The sequence below is a fragment of the Thunnus albacares genome, chromosome 21, assembly GCF_914725855.1.
Source record: "Thunnus albacares chromosome 21, fThuAlb1.1, whole genome shotgun sequence".
NCBI classification, from domain to species: Eukaryota; Metazoa; Chordata; class Actinopteri; order Scombriformes; family Scombridae; genus Thunnus; species Thunnus albacares.
Window position 1 is genome coordinate 9,062,055 of NC_058126.1, and position 22,589 is coordinate 9,084,643.

General features: G+C 38.5%; 2 protein-coding genes across 2 annotated transcripts in view; both read right to left on the minus strand.

Moving 5' to 3' along the window:
• The window catches only part of tmx3b (thioredoxin related transmembrane protein 3b), a 35,366-nt gene extending 29,935 nt beyond the window's left edge, over nt 1-5,431 (minus strand). Inside the window, exons 1-5 of the mRNA XM_044339572.1 lie at nt 5,326-5,431; nt 5,010-5,067; nt 4,266-4,305; nt 1,566-1,689; nt 865-910 (exon numbers count right to left, since the gene is read on the minus strand). Of these exons, the coding sequence (XP_044195507.1) occupies nt 865-910; nt 1,566-1,689; nt 4,266-4,305; nt 5,010-5,067; nt 5,326-5,359 (302 nt within the window). The 5' untranslated portion in view covers nt 5,360-5,431. The remainder of the gene's footprint in view (nt 1-864; nt 911-1,565; nt 1,690-4,265; nt 4,306-5,009; nt 5,068-5,325) is intronic.
• A 3,672-nt stretch (nt 5,432-9,103) lies between these two features.
• pxdc1b (PX domain containing 1b) lies at nt 9,104-21,100 on the minus strand. Its single transcript, XM_044339911.1, has 5 exons — nt 20,335-21,100; nt 12,886-12,977; nt 12,609-12,726; nt 12,383-12,494; nt 9,104-11,820 (listed from the first exon to the last, which is right to left on the minus strand). Exons 1-5 carry the CDS (start codon nt 20,588-20,590, stop codon nt 11,697-11,699), a joined length of 702 nt encoding a protein of 233 aa, XP_044195846.1. The 5' UTR covers nt 20,591-21,100; the 3' UTR covers nt 9,104-11,696.
• Between the last annotated feature and the right edge of the window lie 1,489 nt (nt 21,101-22,589).

A 22,589-nucleotide genomic window follows, 5' to 3' on the forward strand; every position in this document is an offset into this window, starting at 1 on the left:
ATTCATTAATTTCATATAATAAATGTCACTTGCACTTTGAGAGAAAAAGTGTAATGAGGTGCAAGGGGAATATCAGTTTAAATAGTTCAAGTAGAAATAATATATCACACAGTCTAGATTGGTTAATCAATAAATCACAATATAAATTCAGTCAAAACATCTAATTTTATATCAAAAGATAAAACTGAAAATCACCTTCTCGATTTCAAACACAGTTTATCAGCCAATATTAACAAACCATGTGTAATTAACAGCATCTAGGAGTGCCGCACATAATAGAATTGAAGTTCAAAGAGGTGTGAACAGAGTTTGTCACTTCGTTATACCTTAAGGACGCGGCAACAACACCTTAATCCCTCCTGAATAAGTCATCTGAGAGCATCTCAAAAGGCTGAACCTCAAGTGCAAAAACACGACGGGGGAAAAGGTCCTGATAACAATCCAAACTCAAGTGAAGATACTTGACATACAGGAAGTGAACGAGGAGGTTGCGAAAGAAATATGTCGATATACAATATGTAAAAAAACAAACTTTAAAATGACTGACTCAAGAATTACTGAAGAGTTGGATGGTGTTACCATGGTGTAGGTCCATATAAAATTCAATGAGCCTTATAATCTCATGTGGATTTGTCTAAGCCTACACAAAGCTGCACAGTGGGAAAGGAAATTACGACAATTTGCAAAAAAAAAAAAAGATTATATATATATATATATATATATATATATACACATATATATATATATTTTAAATGTTATTACACATAACCTAATTTTGAATACAAGCGAATATTTTAACATATTAAACATATGACAAAGTGGGTCGAGAGAAATGAATTGTGCAAAGCTTAGAATGACACTTACAGTTTTATCGTAGGGTAACCACGAACACCAAACTCTGACGCCATTCCTGCAATATAGAAAATAAATATATAATCACAAGCAAAAAAAGGAGATAATAGATGAGGTTTTGATAGGCCTGGACTCCAAATCTTATAGACCATTTTTCTGTCTTTTCTTTTTTTTTAAAAAAAAAAAAACAAGGTTCAAATACCCTCTTCATTTTAGTCAGAATTTAAAATCAATAAGTCGGCCTAAAACATGTGTGAATAGATAAATAAAGAAGCTTGGAGTCAACTGTATAATTGCTGTAATGTAGGTTTGGCATTGCAGGAAATGCGTCGTAAAAACCCTGGTTGAATATGTGAACAAGGTTTCAGACAGTCAGTCAGTGTATTAAATGATATGTGTTCATGCTTAAGTACATAGAGATAGATATTGTATTTATAGCAGCACTGTCACAGTGTAATATTTTCCACTGTACAACTACTGTGGCAAAAAAATATCACAATATCAATACTACTGCAATATCATGATTACGTGACAATAACCAACATTAAAAAATAAAACTCTTCTTCACCGTTGTTCTGTAAATAAAGGGCATCATGTTGTTGTATCACACAGTCAATTAGGTTGAATCCTTGTCTCCAGCACATGAAATGATCAGCTGGGGATATAATAATCTCCAAGGGAGAAGACGTTAAGATGCTTCATCGTTTACTCACCAGAGTAAGCAGTGGCATCCATCTTTCCCACACGGACCGGCGACCCAGAGCTCCTCAGCTCAGCTCCCACATCATACCATACTGGTTCCAGTTTTTTACAGTAACCACACCACGGTGCATAGAACTGTTAATGACCAAGAGAGGTAAAATAATCTTTAGATCATGTGCTTTCTGTCAATATAATGTGAAGCTTTCAACATCGTATAGTCTTTACTAAATGCTAAATTCCATATATAGTGAATAAAGATGAGGTTTACAATTACACACGTGTCTCTTTACTGTGTTGATCTTTTTGTGTATCTAGACAGGGAATATACAACACTGGGCAAAGTTACTTTCACCTTATTTGACACTGTGACTTCTACAAGGACACCGACCACATGAAATATATGGTTGTTGTTCTTTATTGCTGTAAGCATCTAGTGAAACAGGTTTAAATTACTGTCTGGCCTTTTTGTGTATATGACCTTGGGGTGTTTTGACAGCTTTGTTTGTTGCCACTACTTTGTAATTCTACTTGATATTGTGTATGACCTCGGGAATGGATTTGTGTGTGTGTGTGTGTGTGTGTGTGTGTGTGTGTGTGTGTGTGTGTGTGCGCAAGCAATACAACTACACTGCAATAGACAACAAATGTGAATAATCCAACAATCGCAGTGATAGCTGAGCTAATTTGAACAAACTACTGCTAATTAGTATCAGATGAAGGACTATTTCATCTTAAGTCTGTCTGGGAAGGAAAGTTCTGTTACTGAACTTGAAATACTGGTTAAGAAAACAAGAAATATACTTTGCAGCTGCAATCACCAGTGTAGTCCATAAGTAAAGGACACTTAATCACTTCTTTAGTCAGTCAACCTCTAATCTATAAAAGTAATCCATTATTTATCATTATTATCATTATTATTAGGAGCTTTAAATCCCCCTTAGCAGCCTGTAGAGGTTACACCCAACACGACTGCAGTGTTTTGAACCAACATTTCCATCACCTTACACTCTCGCTATCTATCTACAAATAACAACAAATAGCTAGCTGCAGCCTAAACACAGAGTTTAGCTTAAAGCTGGATTTATTGTTTTTAGTTTATGCCACTTGGAGAAAGAACTCAACAAGCTAAAAGACACACAGCATTTCCATATTATCAACTTATAAAGATGTAATGGTTAACATGTTAGCAAACAGCAGACACTGACCAACATTAGCATTCAGCTGGAGTTGTGTTTTTAGCCACCTAATTAATGAATTGAAGTCCAAAATTCACTTTCCTTTGAACTCTGTTTTGGTCTCCAACAACTCTTAAGAAAAACATCTGGTTCTTTCGCTGCTAAAGCTTTGAATTTTTCTGTCTGTCTGCTGTTTGGTGCTGAGCAGGTAGCGTACAGTACATTTATCAGTTGCCTGCTGTGGCTAGAAATGAGGTTGATAAGAGCAATGAGACTGAACCAAAACAAGTTACATTTAACCATCTAATCAATGTGTCAGAAAACCAAATAATAAAACTAAGCTAGGTTAAAAGAGCTTTACAGAGCTGCAGAGTTAGGTGACAGTTCATCACTGGAAATGACCCCTTTCACATCACACAAAGACATATGAGTCATCGTAATATAACGTTACAATATTGATTAGTGGAGCTTCAAGAAGATTGAGACTCTGAAGTTATGAGTAAGTGGCAATAATTCATGTCAAATACAGTGAAGCTGCTTGAGCAGAATTTCTTCATCTCAAAACAAACTCAAATTTCTCCAAATTAGTTCAAATTCCAACTGTGTGAATTAAGTTGTGACAAATCCCACGACTACTGCTTGGTTGTTGTGCGTAATCCTCCGAGTATGTGAAATAGTGACATCTGTATGACCCGTTATCACCGTACTGAAACTCCGCAGCGTCAGGACTCACTTCTGCAACCCAAACTGTAATGAAAGCAACTTTGGCTTATACGGGCCTAGACACAAACTCTGATATAAACCCCTCCGAGCCCCCTGGCTTTGCCCGGCATGCATGACTTCTCATTCACTAATCACAAACACAGAGGACAGTCTGCACGCCAGCCGCAGCCCCCGCCCTCCTTCATCCCACCCCGACTGCTGTAACTTCCGCAAGGGATGAGCTGAGCGGTAGTGTGCTCGACGTGTAGTAAGGCATTGCTGAATGGACCCAGACTGGTTTTAGCGTGTGTGTGTGTGTTTGTGTGTGTGTGTCTGTCATAGGCTACTCTCGTGGGCAAATGTCAGACTCAAGACCAGTTATTTGGGGGCAGCTTGTCCAATTGGAGACAAAAGCTGTGTCCCCAATTTGGAAAAAAGCTGATTTTTGGGTCAGTGATGAAAGTTAGGGTTAGGGTAAGTCTCCAGGAAATTAATGTAAGTGTATGTAATGTCCCCAAAAGTGACCTAAGTAAACGTGTAAATGGCTGCAGCTTTTATCCAAAGCGCTTTACAATGTTTCTGCTGCTCGCTCACCCATTCACACACACACACACACACTCACACACCGATGTCAGCAAGCTACCACACAGGGTGCTGGTGCAACCATCAGGAGCAATTAGAGGTTCAGTATCTTGCCCAGGGGCACTTCAACATGCAGACAGGAAGAGTCAGGGATCAAACCACCGACCTTCTGATTAGCGGACGACCCGCTCTACCTTCGGAGCCACAGTCGCCCACGCATGTGTGTTTGTGTGTGTGAGATATCAAACTTACATCAACCAGCCAGATGTCGTTCACTCTGGTGTCTTTAAATCTGTCAAATAGAAAAAGAATGAATGATAGTTTTGATTTTTTAGCAAACACTAGACTCTGAACTGAGCCTCGACAAGTTTTTCATAAACTATACTAAACTATACTGAGCGACTTACATCAAGACAAAGATGCTCGTAACATGTTAATTATTGAAAACAAAACAAAAAAACACAGTAGACAGAAGAATGATTACTTAACCGAATATGAGGATATGAGCAAAAATAAGCCATAATTTATAAGAAGTTGCAGAAAAAATTACAACTACAAAAAAGAGACAAATTGAACACACACACACACACACACACACACACACACACACACACACACACACGAGACAGAGTCTCAATAGACTTCCCACCACAGGCATCCAATTAAAAAACACCTTGCAACCAGAAACCTGATATGAAATCAAGACTACCTCCATCTTTTTTTTCTGCTTCTAACAACAGTCTTCTGCTTTGAATTACTGCGTACATGTGATGTTCTCTAATCTCTTATCATTGCATCATATACATGCAAGTGTACACAACTTAGGAAATAGCATTATTACATGTTTTTGCTGCAACAGGAAATACATTGAGATTAACTATGATTTGCGTCGAAAAACCACGATGATGTATACTCAGGAAGTTGCATTACATGATCCATGTTACAATGTGTGGAGCTGAAATACTGTAGCAGAGCATTCAGAAGTGCATCACTTACGTGTCATCTAGATCTTCAACAAATGCAAGCACCGCTGAACTTAGGAAAGCCGCTATAACTGCAAACGATAAAGAGACATGAAATCAGACAAAACAGCGAGTTATCTGAATATAAACAAGAGGCTAACAGTCTCTTCAGCCCTGCAGCCTGAGACCTCATGACTGAAGCATCACCAGCTAAGCTGTCGTCCCAGCTCACTGTGCGCCAATTTGCTCCGCAGTTTCAACAACAGCAGCTTTATAGATCACCTAGACGGATGTTGTAGTCGTATGTTTAGTCTAGTGTTAGATAAATATGAAATTAAACGTGAACGTACCTCCACAAATCAGGGAAGCCTTCACTTCTGCCATCGCTTCGAGTGGACACAGCAAGCAGGAAGTACAGCCGCTAAATCGAACCCTTTGCGCATGCGCGGGTTTACGCAGACTCCTTCAGGCACCGACATCAGCATCATGGTTCATGTTTTCAGCTTTTTTTTGTTTGTTTGTTTGTTTGTTTTGTTTTTCCCCCCCCACAGAAAATCATTCAATACATGAACTCTCTATATAATTGTAAAAATAAATAAAAAATACTAAGAAAAAAAACGCAGGGGGACTCACACAACACATAAAAAATAGAAAGAAAATTAAAAAGATAATATAAAATACAAATGATGAATATAAAACAAATGCATAAAATAAATAAAACAACAGATTAGAGTCAAATAAAGACATTAAAAACAAAACACTCATTAACAGTTTTTACAGCCTTCTTATTAGTGCAAGATTTAATGGTCTAAGTACTGCTCACATTCTTTAAGAAAAACTGAGAAGAGAGGTTTTTGTTGGCAATCTTACACTTGAATATGAATGAATATGAAACTTAGCTAAGATAATTATAAGACTGATTATGTAAGCATGTTGTAACTTAAAAACCCAAACAATACATGTTACATGTGTACAATTAAGCATAATAAGCTATAAATGTAACATTAATACATTTAGAAACCTCTTCCCACAGTCTTTTAGTATAATAATAGTGCCAAAATAAATGAGGAACAGTTTCAGGATGTGCAGAGCAAAATGAACACTATGCATCAATATCATTCTTAAATCTTTTAAGAAAATTTGTGTAAGAGCTCAAAGGACACCTTTGTGTCACCTTTGGTGATGAGATATTTGTGAGGTAACAGCCAAATCATCTGCCATGGAATATTACTGACAAAATATTAATAGACTAGAAATACTCTCTTGCTGAAATAAGGAACGTACAGCTCTATTGTTATTTTTAGATGGTACAAAACAGATTTTCCCACAAGGAGTGTCAGTACAGTGATGTAATGAGATATCAGTAGGATAACACTTTTGAATGGAGCCACAGAACCATTAGGCACCGCTCTCATTACAAGGTTATATTCTATGGTCGATATTGGAAAATTAAAATGGGAGATAAATTCACTGTAAGTCATGTGATGACCCTGCAGGTTGAGCAGCCACTAAAACAATGTTCCTATCAAACCATTTCTTTAAAATGTCACCCTTAAAATGTCACCATTAAAATGTCACCATTAAAATGTCACCATTATTCAAAATAATAATGTTACGGGGCAAAATTGGGTTTGTAGATCATTTGCCATGACAACAAATCTTGTTTGTGAAATTCTGATAATATAATATATATATATCAGTAAGCAGGGGAGGCCAGCAAGTTGGTCAAAAACAAACATAGAAATGAAGTTCCACACTGATGAATCATTTCTCAAAAAGTGTTTTATCCAATTAATCTTAAATATTTAATTCAATGTAGAAAATCTAAGATATCCAAACCTTCATTTTTGCATGAATTGGACACTATGAGGTAAATACCACGTTCATTCAGGCAAATGGCAAAATCAGAAACCCTCCCTCACTTGGTTTAAGAATTATTTATCTTCTTTACATACACTAGCTGATACAGTATAAAAATATGTCAAGCAATGTCTCAGTTTCTTCAGTATGTTCACCAAAAATTGTTTGTTTATTTTTAACTGGGCCTCAATATGTAAATAATTTATGGTACTTTTAGTATTTATTTAATCTTAAGTGGAAACTCGATATATATATAAAACTCCTGAAATGTAAACTAATTTTAGTATTTTTATTTTACATATTTTGACATCTTCAATTATATGAAGTATGTGTATTTTGTTGGAAATTACTTGTGTGCTCAGTGTACTAGCATATAAAATAATAATGTTAAACAAAGCACTAAGTCTAATTGTGTATTCTATCATTTTTTATCTATTTTATCGTATTTATTTATTAAATATGAGGCTCTATTTAAGTGTATTTAATTAGGATATATTGATACTGATGAATGCTACCAGTTTCCACCACAAGGTGGCCCTATAAGATATCACAATGGGCAACAGCTGCTTTAGTAAAAGAACCAAAACTACAATAAAAAACCTTTAAAACAACTAAAATTCCTGCTTTCAAAATGTTACTTAAGTAGAAGCATATAAGTACTTATGTAAAAGTACATTATGCTTGATAATAATAATAATGATGATGATGATGATGATGATGATGATCAACTTTATTCATATAGCAGCTTTCAAAACAGAGTTACTAAGTACTTTACAACTAAAACCGAATTAAAACAATTCAGCCCTAATATTAAATAAAATTGAGAAAATAACAGCACAGACAATGAAACAGAAAAACAATATAAAACAATAAAAACAGTAAACTATGCCAATAAAGCAAAAAAAAGTATTAGCTTTAAAAAAATAAAACTTGCAACTAACATCAATCAGAGGCTTTTTTGAGAGACAGAGTTTGAGAAGTGATTTAAAAGACGTTACTCATTCTGCAAGTCAGATCTTCAGGCAGGGAGCTGCAGAGTTGGAGAGCCCTGACTGCAAAAGCCCGGTCACCTTTAGTCTTGAGCCAGAGGGAAGGAGCAGCCAGTGGAGATCTGCCTGAGGATTTGAGGCTGCGTTTTGGCTCGTAGAGGGGAGCAGCATTTCAGCAATATAAAGAGCAGCCAGTTTATGAAATACTTTTAACATAGTCAGCAAAATCTCAGCACTAAAGCAGTGAAAAGAGGCCAGAACAGGGGTTATATGATCCTACCAGCCAATTACAATAACCAAGACTTCCTTGTTAGTGTTATATTATCAAGGCCGGCAAAGCAGGCAACTTCTTCAGACCTCTAAGAGCCCCCAAGACAATTATTTATTTATTGGTTATTTCACTAACATTGTTTGAGAAAATGGGAGTCCAGCTTGATTTTGCAGGCCCATCTTGAAGAGGGTTACTGTCTCAAAATCTATTTAAAGCTCTGACACACCATAGTCTACCCACACAGATGTTTTACCCATGTTGCCTGATTAGACTTCTTCTCAGGACTGCGTAGGCGTTTACGAAATTAGTCTTAATTGGCAGCTCCTCTGTCAGCTTCGTTACACCAGTTAGTGCAGGATGATGCCAGCAGACATTTTAACACACATAGTGCAAAAAGCGCAGGTGTTGCTAATAACATTAATGATGGCTCTGCTCCATTTAAGTGTTGCAGCAAGCCAAGACAGTGTGAGCCAGCATGCACCCTGAAACTGACACAGCTAAATAGAATTCAGCCATTATTCATTTTATTATTTACACATATGTTTTTTCCTACTGTGACATGTCAAAAGGTCTATTTACACTAAATCTAATTAGCCATGCAATACTCCATCATAGAAATACTGCACAAAATTCACAGAGGGGGTTAATAGGAGCCCTGTTGCTAATTTTTGCCCCAAGAAGCTTAATCCGGTTATGTATCATATTATATATTTATAGGAGTATATTAATAGTAGGTTATTATCGCTAATGCATGAACGTGTAAGTAGCAATTTAATGTTGTAGCTCAAGGTAAAGCAAATCTGAATTATTTAACACACTGTTGACTACTTTGATCTATATCAATGTATCATATTTAATAAGATGATCATATGTTTTGAATGTAAAATATTAATCTGTAAAGTAGCTAGTAGCTGTTACTGTCAAACAAAGGTAGTGGACTAAAAAATACAATAGTTCCCCCCAAACAGTCCATCAACAAAAGTCAACAAAGAAAACGTCACATGAGCATTTATTGTATTGAAAACATATTTATTTCTTTGAGAATCTTTGAGGATAATTTGTATCTAATACTGTCAGAATAGCTTTAAAGTTTTCAAACATGTGACCACATAATTAGCATTATCTCCATTCAGTCCTTTGTTTTGACACATTTACACACATCAGACATTAGCACATAAACATTAAATAACAAGGCGTCGAAAGGTTAGCTTCACAGAATGTGGCTGAAGTTTACCAAATAAATAAAAATATTTTGTGTAATATTATTTTATTAATATTTATCACACTGTCCTCCTCTGAATCCTCACACCCTGGCTGGCATGATGGGTGTAGTGATATGTTTAAACATGTTTTAACTCATTCCACTCACTGCACAGGATGGGTTGAGTACCATTGGATTGACAACTTGAATATTTATAATGCACTGCCCTATGCTTGCAAAGGGTCTTAATCTTTCATCGTTAAATGTTTGATAAACATCAAGCAGAGAAAATGTGACCTCGGTGTCAAAATTTTAAATCAGAAATTCCAGTTCCTTATCATTGAATGATATTAATCATTGCCGTTATGTGTGCTGTTTTCTGCAAGCGAGATTACTTCAGCATAAGTTTTATGACCATAAAATATCCATGTCAATTCAAGACAAAAACAGAGACCAAAAAAAAAAAAAGAAAAAGTGGAGTTTCTCACCGAGTTTTGCACCCTGAGAAAGAGCTGTACTTTCTCACGGGGTGAAGAGTGATCATGACTGTGTTACTAAATAGACTCATGCGGAGGACCATCCTGTTGAGGTCTCGTGTGCCAAGTTTGTGAGGGTTGAATGCCTTTGTATTTAGAGGGGGCAGAAAACTGGACGCAAGCTGTTAGCCCACATTGTAAGGCCACAATGACTTCTGCATTGACTGAACTGTCTAAATAAAACGCTTTTTTGTTTACACTAAGCCCCACACGAATGTACATTTTTGCCTTTCGGTTGCATTAAAAACACATGAACACAAAGCGAAAGTGCCGTCCTTATGGTTGGAGGACCCATAAAACATACAAAAGGCATGAATTTAAATCAAGTGTTTGCCTGTTTCACACAACTTCTCCTATAGAAAGTGTTTAGTACAGCAAGGTCATTTGTCTTCTTTAGATAAAGAGAGGATTTGTTCCCCCATCGCGGGCCGAACTGCAGACTCCCACATTCACCAAGACTGTAGTCAGCTGTCAGACTGAACCCACTCACGTCATCTTACAGAAGGGGTCGCATATGACCTCCGTTGACCCATAAAACAAAGCTTTCTTTGCCCTGTTTTATCACTCGTCAGACGGCAACAACAGCAGTGAGATGATTCAGTTATCCACATAATGGCAACACTCATTCTCCTCTCTAATATGTCAAATTATTAAAAACAAAAACAAGCAACATTACAAGCTACATGTCTAACACAATTACATTCTACTTTATTATTCAGACAAAACTTCATTAAAATTCTCACAGATACCCAAAAAAATGCAGCATTATGTTCTCACTTTGGAAAGAGTGTGTTGTAACAAAATGAAATATTAATATTTCTTTTATATTCTTCGATTTGACAGTAGCCCAAGAAACAAGTGAACACAGAAGCCTATATGCATATATCCATGACAAATTAATCCAAGGTTTATGCTAACTGGGAGTCTATTAGCATAAAATAGTCAGAATACTGTTAAATTTTTCTTTATGCTAATTTCACTTGCTTCTTGCAGTACTCTCACGCCAAAGAATCAACTGCACATCACAGCAACAAAACTGAAATCATCCTGTGAGTTTCAAGCTTGTGTTACACTAACAAAAACAAGCTCCTAAACGCTGGTGGAAAAATTGCACCGTAAGCAAAGATGATACACAAAGCTTCATGACAGCTTCCTGTATTCCCACAGGAATAAAGCACCAGAGTGGTAACACTGGATTACACTTGAAGGAGCGGTTTAAAGGAGAAATAGGCAATATCCAGTGCCACTATGCCATCATAGAGGTCCGCTGGAGAATTAGCTGTGCACAGTTAAATGCTGAGGATGTAACGACGGAGTGAAAAAGAAAGAAAGCTGGTAAATTCAGCAAAGTTATATGTAACAGTAACCAATAAGGAACATTTGTTACCAAATTTAGGTTGCTGCGTTCTCGTCCCTCTGATTGCAGTCACACTCCAAACCACAGATTCTGATAGATTAGATTTAAGTTTTTTTCAGAGTGGCCCATGCTGCATGCTTCAAAATGGTGCTGAGGACTGAGGGCCGTCAAAATGGCCCGCTAAAGGTTGTGCTACGTCACCTGAAAACCTTCTGCAGTAGGTCTACAGACAAATCCCTCATGTTTTTTTTCTTTCTTGACATACTCAAGTAAGGCTCCGGATGAGGCACACTGGTGACGTCACATAAAGAGGCAAAAGATAAAGTGGTGTGCTGCTGTTGCATTCTTTCGGTATTTTGGTTTGTTCATCTGCCCGACTCCGGCAGCAGCAGATTAAATCGGAGCAGCTATGTGCAGCGTTGCATAGCTAGGTTCCATTTAAGAGTACATATCGTCCTCAATGATAGCATCAGATGTCCATCAGCAGGCATCTGTTGTGTAAGTTCCTCATTCCAGGATGTCAGTTTCAAATGGGACCAGATGGTAGTAGGACAGGTTGGTGACATACGCTTCTGTTTCCTCATCACACAGGTCTGACTCCATTGGCAAAAACTCTGAGCCATCCTCATATCTGGCAGAAGAATGAAAGACATATTACATGCATGGTCAGGGTAGACCTGTGTAGTCTTACCAAGATATTAAAAGTTTGATGCATTTGATTTGAGACCCTTTAATCATCACTTTCAACCCCATATAGTCTTCATTTGCTAACACAAGGTCAGTAGTAGAATGTCAGCCATTTAAGGGTGATGTGAAGGGTGTGTGAAGCGCCGAGAGGAATGTGTTCCTCTTTTGCTTCCTTCACACACCCAGGGAAGGAAGAGGTGCACAGACACACTTCCTGTGGTGTATACTGGGGTGGAGGGTCCTGGGGTCGGTTCACATTCAAGGACTTACCAAAGCACTTACTGTATCCTCAATAGCAAACGCGGAAATTCTTACATTTTTGGAAAGCAAGGGGGGTAATTTGAGTTATGCTGCAGCCAGCTTGGGGCTAAATTGACTTGGATTATACCCCAGCTTCCTTGGAAGGACAAACTTTTGCTGTACTCAAAGTGATGCAGCAGTAAGTTCCATAACCAATCTAACAGAGTAACTTATGAAAAGACCATTTTTGAGGTCTTAATACTCACGTATGTTCCACAGAGTCAGTGGATGAAGGTCTCTCTTTTTCTTCTGGAAGACTGTGATCAAATACGATGGTCTCTGTATTGGCCAGACAGAATCCATTCGACCGCATGATTTCTGAAAGGTACAGAGTGCATATTACATCACATGTTAGGTCATCACAGTTTTAGTAATGTCAACAGTGGATCCATTGACGTGTTTCACAAGAATACCAGATACTGTATGACGTACCTGATATCTTGATGGGGCTCTGAAAGCATGGCTGGATTCTGTGGACTTTGTCATTTCTCAGCACCTGGTCCAACGGCGACCGCTCAAAGAAAGTCAACATCACCTCTGACCTGGAATACTGTGGAGTGAGGATTTGAGTAATTTAGTCGGCATTGCTGCAAGTTTCATCCACTAAGTAGTCACAGGCAAGAAATAAAAGTCTCCTAATGCACGCTGAACATTAACATGCTAATAAAGACTTAGATATGGTTTTATAGGTTGGAGATGAGGGACCCACCTTGCACGGCATGTTGATAGCATTCTTCAGTAGTCTTTCCACCTCGTTCAGTTTTTCCTCGATGTCGTTTGCCTCTTTGATTTTCACCAGTCCTGAAACAAATAAATATGAACATCTGAAAACATGATGATGGATTTCAGGGATATTTTTTAAAATACACTAAGTCACCAGTTTATAAGTTACTTATACAATCCAAAGCAATTCAATACAACAGCTCAGCAATTCATCTTTATTTTGTGAAGCTCAGGACATTTGGTATTTTTCATGTCACAGTTAGTGGTGGTGTGTCATACTGAGAGGTGTTTTTTGGGCAACCTCAAAACCTCTCAATACAATATGTAATCCAATGCAACAGCATCAATAACTACGGTCTAAAATAACCTTGATAAAATGATAATATATCATAGAAATTAAACAATCAGCACTGAACTATAGAGTTTAATCTACAAAGAAAGTTTACCACAATCAAAATGTTAAGCAAAACAATTTTTGTGCCTGAACAATATAAAAGGGCAGCTGCTTTGACCTTTATGCCATCAGAGTGTTATCTATCCATCGGTCAGGAGACAAAAAGCCAGACAAGTCTGAATTTATTCCTAGCCCTTAAAAAGGTTGCCACAAATGCATGTGAAAAGGTGGTAGCCTGTTTAATGCTGTAACCTTTTTGTTAACAATGTCCACTGATATTTGCCCCAAGCAGGCGGAGAGAGAGAGAAAAAATAGACCACTCGTCACTGTCTTCAGAGCAAGAACACAGTGTATGTATTAGGGCGGCAACTAACGATCATTTTCATTATCAATTAATCTGTCGATCATTTTCTTGATTAATCGATTAGTTGTTTGGTCCATAAAATAGGGAAAAATGTCGATCACTGTTTCCCAAAGCCCAAGGTGACGTCCTCAAATGTCTTGTTTTGTCCAGAAGCAAAAGATATTCAGTTTACTGTCATAGAGGAGTAAAGAAACCAGAAAATATTCACATTCGAGAAGCTGAAATCAACAATCAATCAACTGTCAAAACAGTTGGCGATTCATTTAATAGTTGAAAACTAATCGATCAATCAACTAATCATTGCAGCTCTACACAGTATAAACTGGTGCAGTAAAACCGCCAGTGTAATTGCAAACATTTTTATGAGAGCAGTAACAACAGAGGAAAGTAATAAAAGTGGTAGAGAAGCTACAGACAACAAAGTCAGTGATAGCACATTAATCCCGCGTAAAACTAGGAATGCAATTTTAAGAGTGAGTGGGAGTGTAAAATCAGCACATTTAGCACAAGACTACAAGGCTACCGCCCATGTGACTGAGCAGTCAGCAGAGCATCATTTACTGCCATGCTGACAAAGGGATGTGGTGAGGAGAATAATGATGAAGACTGCAGCCGCACTGATGAGGCTCTGTCTGATTTAAGTGGTACAGAGCAAACATAGTCACACAGCGGTTCCTGTTACATTGAAGCACTGAGTAAGAGAGCCTAAAGCAACACTATGCACAGTCACAGCCTCATCCATTTATAATGGCCCACAGTGATGACATCATACCCAGGGGGATGTGAGGAGTGACTGGGCAGTTAAAGCATTGCTAGGAACCCAGTGAGACTCCCACCCAGTCTGAAGCTGAAACTGCCTCCGGATCAAGTTCTCCTGTTTAACTTGAAAAGTTCCTTTTAGACTACTGACAGTATTCATGAATGTTTTATACGGATATATTATGTTGTTATGTCATAACTGAACAGCTGTTAATCAAGTTTTGTGACAGTTTAAGTGATCTTGAACCAATAATACTGCAGATATTTTTCTATTGATGCTTTTGAGAGTTTAGCACCAATATTCAGTATCTTAAATGGGATTAAACCAGACCTGATAAGCAGTGAATGTGTCTCAGTGTGGTTCACCCCACCTATACAATGGTGAGATATACAGACTGCAAGTTGCAAGCTGTTCAGACTGTTTTCAGCTCTGTTCAGGAGGAAACACTTCGGATATTTAAAAGTGTGGAAGTGAATACAACACATAATGTATATCGTCACAGTCCATGCTGTTCAATATGGAGATTTGATGCCAAAGATAGAACCTGGATGCTTCATGTCAGTTAACAGAAGTTAACATCTTGAACGTAAACAAAGCCTGGATGATGACCTTGTCCTCAGAGACTTCAGGTCCCACCCAGTCGAGCTATTTGCTACCCTCGTAAACAAGGTAGTAAAGTTTATGTACTCTTCCTGCCATGTAGGACATTAACGTTGTGAATCAAGGCACAGAGCACAAATGCACATTATTTATTGGGTGCACAGGGCACCTAGGGTGCACATGGAAACAGGGTGGGATTAGGAAGAATGTATTATCAGAGGCAGTGTTAGGAGCTAATAACAATCACAGCAAGTCATTTCATCCCTTTTAAAGCAATGCTCTCTCCACCATAACATACTGACAGTTTGGTAATGGAGTGGAAAGTTTCGAGCAGATTTCCCCAAGAGGAAACTCTACTAGGACATGCAGGGTTGCTAGTGCAAATAAATAGAAGAGCAAACATGCTGCCCTGGGCAGGAATTGTCTCTTTGTAATTAACATTTCTGGATAAATATGTTCGTTACCAATTATTTTGCAGGATGAATTTTAGATTTTGCAGTGCATACATGACAATGTCAGTATTTTCAACTTGCTGATGCAACAACAGTCTGTTTAAATATTCACGTGGTTGCACGTCGCTGTCCCCAACTAGCAGGCTGTGTAAAATATGATGAGATATATGTGCAAAACAGAAGTATGTGTGGTTATTTTGCAACAGTTTGGTGCTGGTTACGCAAGACTTAATTGAGATAACCACAGTGGATCTGATATGTTTAATCGTAGTTTGACGATTCTTTCCTCTTGCAGTAGAGACTGCAGATACAACACGTACCTGCTGCCATCAAATGACTGTAAAGGATGCTTATCGAATGAAATTAAAGGCGCTCAAATAAACGAACTGTTGTGGATGACAGATGCTGGTTTGAATTTGATATTAATATTTACCTCTACTTCTTGGACACCACTTCGATAATCAAAATAAAACCTTTCCTGCACAAGTAGACGTGTCTACTGGTGAAACAATGTATAACAAAAGTGAAACTTGGTTTGGGGGATTTTGTAGAGCTTTACATAAGTTGCCTTCAGTAAGTAGTGTTGGAAATAGCATAAAACACGGATGTACGCAGTTGACCTGGTCTGCGAAGGCAGGCAGAACAAAATGCAACCGGTTTGGATTGCCTGGACACCCCTCCCACCGCACCCCTCCACTCACTAATGTGCATGGCAAATCACCAAATAGGCGCAGGCCTCGGGAGAATATCCTAGGTACTGTAAACCACAAGAGCACACAAATGTAAAGCTCATCATGTCAAAGTCATCTCAAAAAATACAAAATATTCATCTGTGTGAATTTCATCTCTGATCTGCTGTGTTATTATTACAGTGTTGCCCTCTGGGAAATGTCTTCAAAGACACTGACACGGAAACCACCTATGTTTCTTCCTACTGGAGTCCACAAAGTGTATTTCTTCCTATATCCGGCATTGACTTCCTGGCCACGGAGGTCCTTCTGTAATAAGTAGTCAACATTTTCTTCTTTCTGAAGATTATTCTCCAACAAAACAATTTTAGGCAGCAAGTGGTTTTGCTTGTTTAAGTGACAGTTCTTATCTACCTGGTGCAACAAGATGCTCAAATGTAGCAATAACAGTAATTACACAGACACCATATGACATTTAGTCATACTGCTGAAGTTACTTATTGTTAGCTCTATGACAGCAGGCCATGTTGACAATCTTTCAGTTGAAATAACACAGTAGAAGTAGCTGTAGAACAGGAACGAGGCTGCGTCTAAGTCATCCTCAAACACATTATCTAAACAGTCATCAGATGTTGTAAGCACCAGCTATTTCACAGCTAACAGTATGGATCTGATAAGCACATGTTAGCGGCCTAACACTTTATCATCTAACCACTGACTCTGCAGTTTCGTCAACATGTTATTTCTGGACGCCTCAGTCAACAAGCAGATGATATGAAAGCAAGCATCCATGGCCGTAAGAAAAATGTAACAGGCACTTCTTGTACCCAGTGTGAGCTAGTATTGTGAATAACTGTATATGAAGTCAATCCCTTCTTGCTACCTGCTGCACTATATTTACTTAGTGACATTTTATTTGAGTTTCCAGATTCTAACTGTCAAATCTTTGTCATTTGCTGTGTGTCATGGTAACTATCTCATAAGTTCCAACACCCTCAGTTCAAATCCGGCCTGTGACCTTTGTTGCACCTCTCTCGTTTCCTGTCACCTTATCGTTATGTAGAAAATAAAGTGCCTCTGAAATTTGCAATAGTTATTTTTCTGATTGGTTGCACCAACAACACAAGTCAAAGCTCCTTTATTAATAAGTCTCACTGTTGTCCTTACCTAGAATTTACAGCCAGCAGTCAGTTTGCTTAGCTTACCATATAATTTACGGATTAAAGAAAGATATATTTTATATTATTACAACTATGTTTTACAATAATGTCATTCATTATCTGTTCATACACCAGCCTCCACTTATGGGTGCCCACAGGAGGAGTTATAGTTGTTGACCAATATATAAATAAACACTTATATTTGCTTATATACTATAAGTATTAATGATAAATAGGGGGACTTAAAATAAAGTGTTACCATAAGTGCTATGATAACTGACTGAAATGATGATTCATAAGTGTCCGAGAGTAAACTATTGAGTATTTCCCATGTAGGGAGTAGTGAATGAGTGAACGAGGGAGTGATTTCGGACACAGCGTCTACATTCCTCGGTGGAGTCTGGCTCGCATGGATCACTGTCTGTGTTCTCTCTGGGGTCACATGTAAGGTAAGTGTTATGAAGCCTTCACAGACCACAGGGACTAAATATGGGAAGCCCACTCCTCTCCCAGTCACCCTCTCTCTCTCTCTCTCTCTCTCTCTCTCCCATCATGACATCAGTCTGAAGGCTCTGCACGCCTTCCTTGTTGCCTAGGCGCAGCACAGACACAGGAAAACATGAGCGGAGCCAGAAACTGGAGCAAAGTGGACTGAGAAGGGCCGGAGTTATGTTTTTCTCAGGACTTTCAAACTTGAGTGGCAATTTGAAGGGATGAAAATGAAATATTGAACAGAGATAGGAATTAAAGAAAGGCCATTAGGGGAATGTAATTAACCTTGTGGCTTACTATCCATCAATGAAATTGTCAAACCAGCATGAGTCATTACTAATGTCTACTTCTAAGCTCATATCACAGCTCTGTTTATTTTTTTTTCGCTGTGATCAGGAAACTGTGACAAACATTAAAAAAGAAGTGCAGTCATGGGATCTGAAATGTCTCTTCCCAAAATGCTCTGTACGCCGCTCTGGCAGCGGCAAAGCAGCAAGCTGTCAACAACTCTGTCAGCTATTTCAGTGCATGGGCAGGAAGCAAAGCTTTCCAGTCGCCACTAAAGGGATGTTTCCAAAGCATTCGTATAGGCTCAGTGGGTAGAGACAAAAGGGAAGTGCCAAGGAGACTGTGTGGGGTGATCATACACACAGAACAAGCTGGGAGTTCTGCCAAACCTATTGGCAATGTCAGGGCACCACAGTGTCAGAGATCCAAACCCTGGGGGCCATAGGTTCACCCTACACATAGCAAAACACGTCCCTCCATAAAGCACTGCCTAAAACTTTTCTGTATTCTGTTTTTTACCGGATTACACCAGTATCTTTCCACAAATTAAAAAAGTGCAGCAACAGCATTATGTTTCTTTGAGGATTTATGATAATTCATCTGTCATTTGCTCATAAATCTTGACAGATTTTTGAGAAAAACGATAGACCAAATGTTAAATGTAATATGGCTTGAAGTGTTTTGCCACACACAGGGTGCATCTATTGTGGTTATGTAGTATATGGTCTGAGTAAATCATATCACACAATGATATGTGAGTGATGACTGCAGTGCAGACTTAAATGTCTACTTTTAGTCTGATGGGAGGAGAGCAGCGAGCTCTGGTCTCCTCTGCGTAGTTTGTATGTTGTCCCTGTGCTTTTCCTTTCCTTCCACCAAATACCTGCATACAGAATACTCCTGCCCGTTGCATTTCATCAAAGTATTTGCAGAGTTACAATGGATCAGATGCACAGAGCAAATTTCCACATGTAGGTCAATGTTTTTTTGGTAGGTTTTCATTAATCCAAATTTTAGGCAACACAGATGTAGAGCAGACCTCACAGACCATACGGCCTTTTAAGTCCTAAATATTGACAGGGATCTGAAACATGCTGTCAGCATGTTGGTCTCGTCGTGGTCTACAGGCTATGTGATAGGTCTGCTAATGTGACATCCTAAAGTGGACTTTGTTAATTATCAACCTGTCCAAACAAACACATGTCAATCTGGTCTATGAAGTAGTTTAGTTCAGATTAGCCCTGAATCCTGATTGATGTTTTCCTTCTTTGCTTCCTTGAACATCATATGTTACATATTGCCATTAGGTCCGATTATGGTGTGATGCCCAATGTAATCAAAAGCTGAAATATCAGGAAAACATGCCCTTTTAGTTCAAAATTGTATATTTTAAAAAGTAAGAACTGTTGTGCGATCTGAGGCGAACTGTAAACAGGAATACACTGGACTTTTTGTTTTTGTTTTTCTGTTTTCTGACAAATACATTATTGTCCTCCCCTGGAAACATTTGCTTGCTCTGGTAAAGTGAAATATGCTGAACCTAAACTTTCCAACAAGTGAAATAACTGAGAGAGATGACAGAGACAGATGAAATAGAGTTGACCCCAGTAATTCTATGATATTTTAAACCAGTGGTTCTCAAACTTTTTCACATCAAGGACCCCTAAACTGACACAAATTAGACCACAGAGCCCCATTTGATAAGATTTTGTCCCAGAGTCTCCCATCTGATAACACTTTTGCTTTCAGATGTTTTATTATAGAAAGTGTATGAATCCCATGACCAAAATAGTCATACACTCTGTCACCGTGTTACTTATGAATGAAATTATACACTCACCACACTTCATTAAGTACACCTGTGCAATCTAATGCAACAGCTCTGCCATAAATTCTACATTTACAAAGTTTATACATTTTCAGTTTTTGTTGACATTGTCATAAAGGTGATAATTCTACTTTATTATTGAGGTCGTAGTGGGTGGTGGTGGTGTACTGGAGTGCATCATATTGAATGGTGTTCCTAATATTTTGTCTACTCCATTGACATACATGAGGGAGGTATAGTGAAAATAAATTATTCCTCTTTTGGCTGTGGACCCCCTGGAACCCACCTCAAAGATCCCTGGGGGTACCCGGACCCCACTTTGAGAACCCCGATTTTAAACGCTCTATCATCACTTCCTGTAATAAAAAAAAATGTCATTTAGCTACAGTCATTTCCTTTCAGACCAACCTTCTATCAGCGGAGACTTGGAGAGGTCTCTTCTGTCCTCAGGGAAAGACTCAACGAGTCTTTTAAACAGCCGCCCCAGATCGGAGTAACTCCGATGCAAGTATAAAATGTTCCTATCAGACCACTCAGTCCTGATCTCGAAAAACTCCTCTTCCTCTCCCCGCTGGCTGATGATGAGTCTCCGGATCCCGTTAACCCAGCAGTCCCGGACAAACATGTTGACCAGCGACGTCCCTTCAAAAACAGCCGATGCCATTCCTCAGACGTCAGGCCAGCATGCTGGGGCGGGCCGGCGGACAGCAGGCTGTCTGAAGGCTGAGGAAGTCAAGTCAAGGCCACAGAAGATTTGAAAATTAAAAAATATATGGCAAACAACAGGAGACAACTTCGCTAACTTTTTTTTTTTTTTTGGGTCAGCCCTCTCTTGGAGGTCTAGCAGCAGCTGTAAGCAGGAGGAGGATGATCATTTGCGTTTGCTCAGCCCATCACAGGCGTAATCTCAAACGTGGCATGATTTGAGAGAGAAAAAAAAAATAGACAGACTATATCATCAAAGTAACGCCCCCCGTCCCCGAAAAAAAAATAATGTTTTCAATATCGGACAGAATTGTTTCTTTAGAGCTCATTTTTCTCGACAAGACGTCCAAACTATTTAAGCCACATCTCTCAAATTAAAGTCGCGCTCCCGCCGCCTTCTCTGTCTGCGGACAGTTTCCTAAATCCACAGCATTTCACTTCACACTGTCTGGACAAGCAGTTGCTTTTCTTTCAAGCAGTTTCCTCCCCTCCTTCCTTCCTCCCTCCCTCCTTCCTTCCTTCCTTGACAACAACAGGGTATTATTATGCAAGGAATGCAAAGAGCTGCAAAGACAAAACTGCCTCCTTATTTATAATCAGGAGAAATATGTTTGTTTTTTTTCATTCTCTTTCATTTTATTTATTTAAATAGCTGCCTGGATTTTTTTTTCTTTGTCATTGCTACATTTTTCTTCAAATCAGTACACATAATCTTGAAATGAGATGTTTGGAAATAACCACAGGGGAAAAAAATCTGCTGAAATACAGTCTCACAAAGTCCAACTCATATCTTTTGCCAGCAAAGGAGCATTAATATTTCCTTTTGCAGGATTCTTAGTTTCTGCCCTCACATAACTCTTGTCTTCACAAAAAAAAACCCACCAGTATTTTAGCCAACATTTAGCCACAGCAAAAAGATGTCCTGACAGAGTGACCAAAAAAGGAGCAGATTTTCTCTACATTGCTCCTTTGAGCAGCAGCAGTACACTCAGGTTTCAGTGGAGGGGCAAGAGCCCAGTAAAAGAGCTTTACAGGAAGCCATGGCCAAGTCGAGTAATGACAATTCAGCTGTAATTAACTTCTATACTGTGGGAAGAGGATTCTCTGCAAACAGTACTGGTAAAAGCAATTCATAACTACACAGCACAGGAAATAGCATGTTAATTGCGAATAAAAGCACTTTGTATGGGCACACGAATGCACGTGCACACATAACAGTGGTGACAGTGAAATCTGTCCAGAAAAAAAGAGACTGAAGAAGGGGAATCCTGCTTTAATGTGCTCATTGTATTATGATTTTACACATTCATGTCCCCTGTAGAGCTTGTAATTGCCTCTTTGTGAGTGTTTCAGTCTCTTATCTGCTCAGAAAAAGGAAATGCAGCCAATCAGGAAAATATAATGTCTCTATCTGACATAATAAAACAGTCCAAAGAGGTCCCCTTAACGTATGACAGTTTTAGTTTCATTTATGATTATGTCATGTTATTTCACTCTAATGTTCTGTGTTATTGGTTCGCTGTAAGTGGAACTGAATCTTGGGCGTGAACAGCGTGCTTGATTGCTCATTTTCTATTCTTAAAAGTGGTGACTGGTGTTTAAACTGGAAGTGAGATACAGTAAATGGAGTACTGAAAGAACTATAAATGTGCTTTATGAGGATAATTTCTGTTTCAAACAGGCTTTCAGTGTCATTTTGTTGAAGCAAAAAAAAAAAAAAAACATACTGTATATTTCAACATGTATTTTTCTAATATCCCACTGTAATTCATGAGCAGTCAAGTCTACTGAACATGAAAAAGGAACCGATACAAAGGCTATGAACCACTGTATGAATCCAAAATTATATGATCACTCGTCTCAGAGGTTGTTTACAGTAAGAACTGGATCATATTACAAAGAGCTCCTTCAGTATCGCTGTCCACATAGTACCAAACATTAACCTGTATCATTATAAT

Excerpts from the sequence above, each read along its gene's own strand:
- pxdc1b (XM_044339911.1), bottom strand. The coding sequence starts at position 20,590 with ATGGCATCGGCTGTTTTTGAAGGGACGTCGCTGGTCAACATGTTTGTC. Across the intron at positions 12,978-20,334 it reads CAAGTCTCCGCTGATAGAAG|GACTGGTGAAAATCAAAGAG; the intron begins GTTGGTCTGAAA and ends TATTTGTTTCAG. Across the intron at positions 12,727-12,885 it reads CTATCAACATGCCGTGCAAG|TATTCCAGGTCAGAGGTGAT; the intron begins GTGGGTCCCTCA and ends CTCACTCCACAG.